Below are 9,060 nucleotides of genomic sequence, written 5' to 3'. Positions count from 1 at the left end.
GGTACACGTGGATCTTCCCACTGTGATACAAGAAAGAATATTTCTATTCTTCTATTCATTTATTTGGAAAATACACTTTCTTCACACAATCCTACTGGTTTTCAAGAAGTAGCCACTCACAATATGGCGGACGCATTAATGTTTGGTTTCTATGTATTTTATGTCTATGTGAAAGAAAGGCGGGGCAGGAAGAAGAAGGGAGTAGTAGGACAGGTAAAGGTGAGCGGATACATCGTTCCTTCAACCCAGGAAAAGGTCCCAGCGTATTTTGACTTCTTCGTTTCTTCATTTTGTAGCCGACTGCTGGTAAGAAACCCTAGTTAATTGATATATATTCCCACTCAAGGGTACATTTTATTTTAAAAAGTGAATTATTGGGACTGAGAAATGTATTAAGTGTCATATTTAATGCTCATAAACGGTCTATGTGTTGCTCAGCGCTGAATTACTGGTGTGTGACAGTTAAATATGGGATTTTTGTGTGTTTTATCTGGGTCAGTAATTCATTAAAATTAAACAGAACACAAATAGTAAAATGAGCGTAAACAGGAAGTCGAGTACTCAGTAGTTTATCCATCTAAATTACATAAACTTGGTGTTTCTGATGTTTTTTCCACTGCCAAAGATATTCTATATCCGCTTAAATAAAAGTACAACTTAAACTATAAATCAGGAGCATATTTTTTGAGATATGAAACAATCCAACAGAATCAAGGCAATGGTGAAGGAGGAGCAGGAAGAGTCGCCCAACCGGCCTGACAACACTGCCTTCACCCAGCAGAGGCTTCCAGCATGGCAGCCCATTCTCTCTGCAAGCATTGTTATTCCAATGTTTGTCCTCATTGGGGCCGCTTTCATTGGTGTTGGAGTTGCTCTCTTCATCGCTTCACGAGACATCCAGTTGCAGGAGGTAAGACAGGAATGTTTAATGCAACTTTTGCTTTTACCAGTCTGAGAATGAAGAGTCAAATGTCAAAAGAAACAAACACGACAGAGTCTTTAGTTTTCAGTGCTAAAATGGCGACCCACTTGACTTTCTGACACTATAGATTAGCAAACATTTGTGTTGTAACCATAAAAACAATTTGTTGAGCACCTTTCCCCTCTTACCAGTTGGACTACACTGGTGATGACTCTGCTCATCCCTGCTATAAGTGCAGATCAAGTACAGAGAAATGTACGTGCAGCATGACGTTCTCCATCCCCAATCTGTTCAAGGTTAGACACACATCGTGCTTTACAATCTGATATTTTAAGCTTTCTGCTTTTGTCATCTGAGACTGTTTGTTTTTGCATGTTTCTTTGCCACACAGGGACCTGTCTTCTTTTATTATGGCTTGACCAACTACTTCCAGAACCAAAGAAAGTACGGGGCATCCAAAGACGATAATCAGCTGTATGGAGACCTAGATTACTTTAAGGTGAGACGATACACCTTTTTAAAGAAGAATTCACAAAGGGCTAAACAGAATACCTGTTCAAAACGTCACATTTTCATTGCAGCTCTGGCAGTATGTTTAGGTCGGTTGTCCTGCTGGAAGGCTTTCTGCAGCCTCTAACATGGTTTCTTCCAGGATTTTCCTGGATTTAGCTCCATCCATCTTCTCATAAACTGCAACCATTTGTAGTTCATCCTGAAGAAGCAGAGTATGACACCCCCCCTCTTAACCATGTTTCACCATTCAGATGTTCAATGTTCGATCTCTCTCCTACTTGGCTTGTGGGAAATTGTAAACAGGATGTTGTATAGCTTTCTTACGCCTTGTTTTCACTGAGCAGTAATTGTGTTGTGTGATGCCAGTAGCTCTGTCCTGACCATACCACCATACTGAAGGTATGAGTCAGTATGGGCCACTTTCACAAAATAATGTACTGACCCGAACCAATCTACTCAGAGGAAGAGCAGCATTAGAACGATGTTTGTGTTCTTGACTCTCTCCCATAAAGGCCATATTTGAGGAGCTAATAGAATAGAATAGAATAGAATTCAACTTTATTGTCATTGCACTGTCACAAGTACAAGCAACGAGATGTAGTTTGCATCTATCCAGAAGTGCTCTACGAGATATATTTATTTATTTACAGATGTACAAGACTATGTATGTATGGACTATAAGAGGTTATAGCAAGAGATATAGATATTGTGTATAAATATAAATATGGGAGCTATATGCACAGATTATACAGAATATATAAGAATGTTAGGGAATGGATTATATATGTATATAATATAATACAAGATAAATAATGGCAGATAAAATTTACAGGTTGTATGTGTGTGTGAAGAAAACAGTCCGTGATGTGTGTGTGTGTGAGGATAGTCCATGTGTTATTGTTGTATGAGAGGATAGGGGAGTACAGTCCTTATAGTTTATGTTTTATGTCAGGAGGCGTTCAAAAGCGTGACAGCTGTGGGAAATAAGCTGTTCTGGTGCCTGGTGGTTCTGGTCCGTAGGTTTCTGTAGCGCCTCCCATCAATCTAATCAATAGTTTCAGTTAATCTTGTAAAAGTGTGCTTAACATAAACCAAGTAATAACATATTTCAGGCATCAAACTGATCAGTTATTTATTTGTGTCTTCTGAAAGGATCCTTCCAGTAGCTGTGACCCGTATACCCTTGATAGCCGCAACATACCAATCGTGCCTTGTGGAGCGCTGGCAAACAGCATGTTTAATGGTATGCATGATGTAGCAGTTATTCCCTATGATAAATACTGTCTCGTTTTCTGACTGCCTCTATTCTTTCTGCCTTTTTCGAAAGACACCTTTTCGCTCAGTCATGTGGTCAACGGGACTCAAAAGATTGTGCCTCTGAATGGAAAAGGGATTGCTTGGTGGACTGACTACAATGTCAAATTCAGAAATCCCAGCGTGACGCCCCTGATCAACGCCTTCAATGGTACCACTAATCAAAATGAACTCTGTTTCTCTTTGGAGCTAGCCTTAAACAGTGTTTTTTCCCAGGAACCAAGAAGCCCACAAACTGGCCTAAACCCGCTTATGAGCTGGACACCACAGATGTGTACAACAACGGCTTCATCAATCAAGACTTTCTGGTCTGGATGAGAAGGGCTGCTCTTCCAGACTTCAGGAAACTGTATCGACGAATCACACATGATGACTATGTAAATGGCCTACCAGCTGGAAACTACACTCTGACAATTGAATACAGTATCCTTTAATACACATTATGAATTCTGGGAGGGGTGACTAAGGCTCGGATTCATTATAAACATAATGAATTATTATTGGTTTTACCTTTTTATCCTGCTGTTACTGTTTAGGGTTAAGCATAAACTTCATAATACCAACTTGCTTATCTGGTTAGATGAATTTTATCTTAAATGACTCAGGAGTTTACTGAGGTGAAGGAGGATCAGGCAAATATTTTGAGTCAGGCAAACAAGCCAGGCAAATAACTACTGCCATGCAAAGGACCTTCTCACTGCTTTGAGAAGCTGAACCACTTCAGCTGCATCTTGATGAAAGGTTTGGACTCAAGCAACACTTATTGATAGATTTTGTTTATTTTTCTTAAACTCCAGAAGTCATGCAGGAATAATATCTGAGAGAGTTTGCTTAGAGACCTAACCAACTGGCACCTTACCCAGTATTTTAAAAGCAATCTGTGGTGTGCCTGGTTTGTCTGTTATTCATATATTTATTTATTTATTTTTTTTAACAATTTTTTTTTAACCATAACTAGAGTATTTTATATTGGTGAGCCAGTGATTGTGTAAGGTGAAGCAGGTGAAAGTCAAATTTTTCTACACATCATCAGTACTGCTGAGGGTTTCACTCCATTACCTGTCAACAGGTTCTTTTGAAGCAACATCACTCAAACTCATTACTTTGTCTCCTGTTTGTTTCCTCACATTATGTCACTGACTCTAAAAAGTAAGTTTCATGTAACAGGTTGAGAGGTCAAAATACTGAAACATTTGAGGTGCAGCTCAGTCGGTTACAATTAGCATCATTGGGGGATTATTTTATTTCATTAGCTCAGTTCATAAGTGAAACTCATAAATGTGTATATTTCTGTTAATTTTAATGATTATGACTGATGAAAACTCCTCCAATAAAACAATGAAAGGTTCTTAAATGGCCTGCACAATGTAGTGTTACTGCCAGAGCGATTTGTCTATACTTTTCTAGTTTTCTCATTAAGATCCCTGAAGTCTAAACCTGGTGCATATCCTTAACATATTTCCCTTAGACTACCCCGTTTATTCGTTCAACGGCAGGAAGAAGGTGGTGCTCAGCAACGTGTCTTGGATGGGAGGAAAGAATGACTTCCTGGGCATCGCCTACATCGTGGTTGGCTCCATGTGTGTCGTCATGTCCATTGTTATGCTTATTGTGTATGCTAAATTCAAGTTTGCCGAAGACGACTGAGCACCTGAAAAAATGCCAAAGGAAACTTTTCCATGTAGTTGATCAACCTCAGCTGGAAAAAGCTGCTCTGGCTTCAAACAAAGGGTTATAGTGACCTCTGAACTGTTGAAATTAGGATTTGGAGTTTAAATGTATCGCTAGTGTTCTATTTTTCTTACATTTTCTATCTGTATTTCTTTAACGGCTTTTATCTTCAGGGCTAAAGCTGCCTCCTACCGATGGGTCAATAATCTTAAAGCCATATTTTTCATGAAAAGCCATTTTAAACTAATCAGGCAGTTAATTTATTTTTTTTACCCCTCCAGGGGGTCTTTTGTGGGCTCTAGTGTCCCTTATATGAAAGTAGACTGACAGGAAACGGGGAAGGAGAGGTGGGAAGACATGCGGCAAATATTGCCGGGTCAGGGAATCGAACCCGGACCCGGCGAGTTACATTTGAGAAAGATGCTTCATTAAAAGGTTGTAAAACTTGTACATATTTATTTCTGACTCAGGGAAATGGTTTACAAGCTTTTCTTCTCAATGTTTTTTGTTGGGTGGCTTCAAAGCTTTTGTAACTTTTAGTGTTCCTTGAAATGATTATCATCTTAATATTTATTGAATAAAACAACAAAATCTTATTTTGTTCCTGCGTGTTTTATTTATGCTCTTATGCCCAACTTATAGGATTCTGTTTATTAAAAAAATAGATCTCTTAGATGAACTAAATTCTTTTGACTTTTTAAAGAACTTTGGTTGTGACATTATCTTAATTTCAAAGTTTAACAAACATTTGACAGAGCTCTGGTGCTTACATATACTTTTAACTTTCTAATGTTGTCACATTTCAACCATAAAATTAATTGTATTTTATTAGGAAAGTTCTCTGATAGACCCTGATTTAATCTTCCCAGTAAGTTCCTCTCTGACTCGTCTTCATGATCCCGTTTGTCTTTTAATCTTCTCCAACAAACCTTCACAGAACAGCTCCGTTTAGACTGAAATTGTTTCACACACAAAATGTGTAAAAGTTAATGGAGTGACATATTTTTGCAAGACAATGTGTATCTAAATGTTGGAGAATCTGCAGCTATTTTGTTGATTTTTGCCGTTTACTGTAGCATGAAGGTCTGCAACCTGCGGCTCCGGACCCTAGGGTGACTCTTTGGACATTCCACAATGGCTCTTAACAAACAAATAAACAAATGCAGGTTTGGGTATTTTTTCAGGTTTATTCATGAAATAAACCTGAAAAGATGATCAGAAAATCATGTTTTCTGATTTTTGAAAAGATGATACAAAAAGAACCAATAATAGCTCTGAATAGTAGCTCAAATTTATTTTTCTTAAGTTTTAAGCTACGCGATTTAAAAAAAAAAAAGAATATCAACATCTTATTGAAAAAACAAAATGTAACCATCTTCTTTAATGTTTAGTTTAATGTTTTCCTTAAACATTTCCTTTGTAGATATTTATAAAATATATATATATATGTTTTTCCTTTTTAAATGATCATGCAACGCTCGTGTAGCTATAAAATAACTGTTAAGGTTGCAGACCCCCTAGCTGGAGATAGGCTATTGATTTTTTTTTAGTATTTACTCATTAGTGGTTTTATTGATGAGAAATGTAAAAGAAAAAAAAAACAAATTTTCATTTTCTTTTATTAAATCAGATTAGAAAACTGTGCGCTAATGTCTGGAATTGATTAAATATCAGCAAAAGGCAATAATGCCACTAAAAATATGGACAGAAAAACATTGATTTGACATGATCATAGAAAATGCTGCATCATTGGAGACTCTTCCCTCCTTCCCTCTAGCGGCCATCTGGAGAGACAAAACGATTGGAACAGAATTATGGGTAGTGTAGTATTCTAACCGCACACCACGGTGATTCTCCCGCCCGCAGAACGACAAGTACCAGCATCCTTTGCGCCTATAAATGAAGCTAGTCCCAACTGCGGTGATTTGACAGCGGGTTGTCAGCCTCTATCACACCCGGTTGCACAGAGACGTTCCTCGGTTCTTTGTTCACCTTCATACACCTTCTGGTCACCGTCCACCTCTCCACGGAATGTCCGACGGCGGGGGGACGGAGGAGGGCAGCGGCACCATGGAGGTGTCGGCCGTTCAAACGGTGGCGGACACCTCGGTGCTGCAGAAACACATTCGGAAGCTGGTGCCGTTGCTGCTGGAAGATGGCGGCGAGGCCCCGGCCTCTCTGGAAACCGCCCTGGAGGAGAAGAGCTCCGTGGAGCAGATGAAAAAATTTCTATCCGACCCCCAGATTCACACCGTCCTGGTGGAGAGAAGTGCCCTGAAAGGTACTTTTAACCTAATATTCTTACAAAGAAACGTTAGTAAATGAGCTGTTTGACTAATTGGGGCTTTAATCGACCTCTTGAGTGTTCAGTTATTCAGCCTCCATCAGAGCCGGTTGCTCTTTCTGACGGAGTAAAAACCGGAGTTTTCCTTCTCCACCTGTAAACGGGGTGTGGTGGATAAAGTGGAGTTGCTCTCGAAGCTTCATCTGATTATGATGTCTATGACCTGATGTCGACAGAGTATCACCAGAAGAGTTCTGTATCCAGCGGTTCAATTCAAGAATTTAACTTATTTCTATAGATTGGATGGACACAGTGACAGATGTATTAAGTGTTTCATTTTTGTCAGATTTGGTCATTTTTGCTTATTCATCTAATTAAACCCAAGTTCAAATTCTCAGAAAATTAAAATGACATTTAAAACCAATAAAAATAATAATTTTAATTCTGATTTGTTAGGTTGTGAGCATGTTATAAACCACACAATCATTAGACTGCTGACTTGACAGTTTTCCAGTCACAAACACTGATTTCTAAACAAGCTGAATTCTGTATTAAAAGATATTACTGGAAAGTTGAGTGGAAGGAAGAAATGTGGTTGAACAGACACTAGTGGCTCTAGTTTCAAAATAACTTTTCAATGATATTCAAAGTTATTGAGATGCTCCTGCACGTTTCAGGTCACTTGGAGTTAAGCTTTCTTCAAAATTGAACAGAAGATCTAAGATTATACAACTTAATGAATAAATGATTTGTTCCAAATGAATGTTGTATCTTTGGACTTCTGTCATGTGAACCTGTTTTGTCAATGGAAACATTATTTTCAGTCAGCTGCAGGCGAGACAATCATCTTCTCAGCTGCATGATGTTTTTTTTAACATTTTTATTACAGCTGTGTTTTTATTCCTCAAGATCACACATGACCCGCCACACCGTGAACCTCCTGTCCAGTCATGATGTTGGAGAATAGATTTATGTTATCTTTTGACTTAGTTCATATTATTGTGTTTTCAAATGGGACAACCATTTTCCTGGTTGTCTTATTTGAAAGTGAGTAGGACAGCATGAATAACTAAGTATTCATACCATTTGAACTCGTGTTATAGATTACATCTGAAGCGGTTTATGTATTTAAAAAAATCTTTAATTGTGTTAAAATTTTTACTGTACAAAATCTATGCAATTAATTGAAATGAACTTATTAAAGTCCCAACCCTAATTTTTAGATTTTTTAAAAACATCTCTTTTAATTGTTATTACAGTAAATACAAAATCAACACCAGTCTCCTCTCGTTCAGTTTGTTGGATTTGTTTTTGTGCTCTTCTCACAGAGGATGTTGGAGATGAAGGCGAAGAGGAGAAAGAGTGCATCAGCTACAACATCAGCATCGACATCCGCTACGGCATCAAGTCTAACAGGTGATTACATTTTCCTGGACGTTGCACAGCTTTGGTTCACCTCAGGTTCGATTGGACCCAAATGGATCTCATCCCCTCTTTTCCAGCTTGGCTCTGATCAAGAGGACGGGTGTCATTGACGCAGACAAGCCCATATCCACTCAGGTTCGGGTGCTGACCCTGAGCGAGGATTCCCCCTACGAGACTCTTCACTCTTTCATCAGCAATGCTGTTGCTCCTTTCTTCAAGTCCTACATCCGGGAGTCTGGCAAAGCCGACAGGTGACGAATCATTAATTTCCTTTGTTCTTGAGAAGAGATGATGGGTGGTGAACGTAATCTTACAATGTTCTCTGCGGTGGCCTGTAGAGACGGGGATAAGATGGCTCCCTCTGTGGAGAAAAAGATTGCAGAGCTGGAGATGGGTCTTCTCCACCTGCAGCAGAACATTGAGATTCCTGAGATCAGCCTGCTCATCCACCCCATCATCGTAAACGTTGCCAAGCAGTGCTACGAGCATGGGGAGAAGCCTAAGGTCACTGACTTTGGAGATAAAGTGGAAGATCCCACCTTCCTGAATCAGCTGCAGTCCGGAGTGAACCGCTGGATCAGAGAAATCCAGAAAGTGAGAAAAGCCTCCAAGAATTCTGACTTATTTTGAAGACATTTTTTCTGACTCTTCTTTAACTCCCCCTGCCAGGTGACGAAGCTGGACCGGGATCCAGCCTCAGGCACGGCCCTGCAGGAGATCAGCTTCTGGCTGAACCTGGAGAGAGCTCTGAACCGGATCCAGGAGAAGAGGGAGAGCCCCGAGGTTCTGCTGACTCTGGACATCCTCAAACACGGCAAACGTTTCCATGCCACCGTCAGCTTTGATACAGACACTGGTGAGGAAAAACTGCTTCCACAGCAACACTGTTGTTTCATTTTCTATCTACGGTTTATTAAAACTGAAACGATCT

General features: G+C 39.4%; 2 protein-coding genes across 3 annotated transcripts in view; both read left to right on the top strand.

The window, feature by feature from the left end:
* The first annotated feature begins 198 nt into the window (after positions 1 to 198).
* On the top strand, positions 199 to 5,016 carry LOC102232096 (cell cycle control protein 50B-like). Its single transcript, XM_005801318.3, has 8 exons — positions 199 to 306; positions 709 to 910; positions 1,114 to 1,218; positions 1,314 to 1,421; positions 2,588 to 2,678; positions 2,763 to 2,900; positions 2,966 to 3,172; positions 4,218 to 5,016. Exons 2-8 carry the CDS (start codon positions 719 to 721, stop codon positions 4,394 to 4,396), a joined length of 1,020 nt encoding a protein of 339 aa, XP_005801375.1. The 5' UTR covers positions 199 to 306; positions 709 to 718; the 3' UTR covers positions 4,397 to 5,016.
* Positions 5,017 to 6,334: 1,318 nt separating this feature from the next.
* dync1h1 (dynein cytoplasmic 1 heavy chain 1) overlaps positions 6,335 to 9,060 on the top strand; it is a 43,570-nt gene continuing 40,844 nt past the window's right edge. For both annotated transcript variants that reach the window (XM_023352763.1, XM_005801290.2), the window contains exons 1-5: positions 6,335 to 6,701; positions 8,033 to 8,120; positions 8,207 to 8,380; positions 8,468 to 8,723; positions 8,799 to 8,985. In XM_023352763.1, coding sequence (XP_023208531.1) covers positions 6,452 to 6,701; positions 8,033 to 8,120; positions 8,207 to 8,380; positions 8,468 to 8,723; positions 8,799 to 8,985 — 955 coding nt within the window. In that variant the 5' untranslated portion in view covers positions 6,335 to 6,451. The remainder of the gene's footprint in view (positions 6,702 to 8,032; positions 8,121 to 8,206; positions 8,381 to 8,467; positions 8,724 to 8,798; positions 8,986 to 9,060) is intronic.

Source organism: Xiphophorus maculatus, chromosome 19 (assembly GCF_002775205.1).
Source record: "Xiphophorus maculatus strain JP 163 A chromosome 19, X_maculatus-5.0-male, whole genome shotgun sequence".
Taxonomy (NCBI): Eukaryota; Metazoa; Chordata; class Actinopteri; order Cyprinodontiformes; family Poeciliidae; genus Xiphophorus; species Xiphophorus maculatus.
Note: the sequence above shows the minus strand (reverse complement) of the source record. Positions and strands in the feature narration are given on the sequence as shown.

Excerpts from the sequence above, each read along its gene's own strand:
- LOC102232096 (XM_005801318.3), top strand. The coding sequence starts at position 719 with ATGGTGAAGGAGGAGCAGGAAGAGTCGCCCAACCGGCCTGACAACACT. Across the intron at positions 1,219-1,313 it reads CCATCCCCAATCTGTTCAAG|GGACCTGTCTTCTTTTATTA; the intron begins GTTAGACACACA and ends TTTGCCACACAG. Across the intron at positions 1,422-2,587 it reads GAGACCTAGATTACTTTAAG|GATCCTTCCAGTAGCTGTGA; the intron begins GTGAGACGATAC and ends GTCTTCTGAAAG.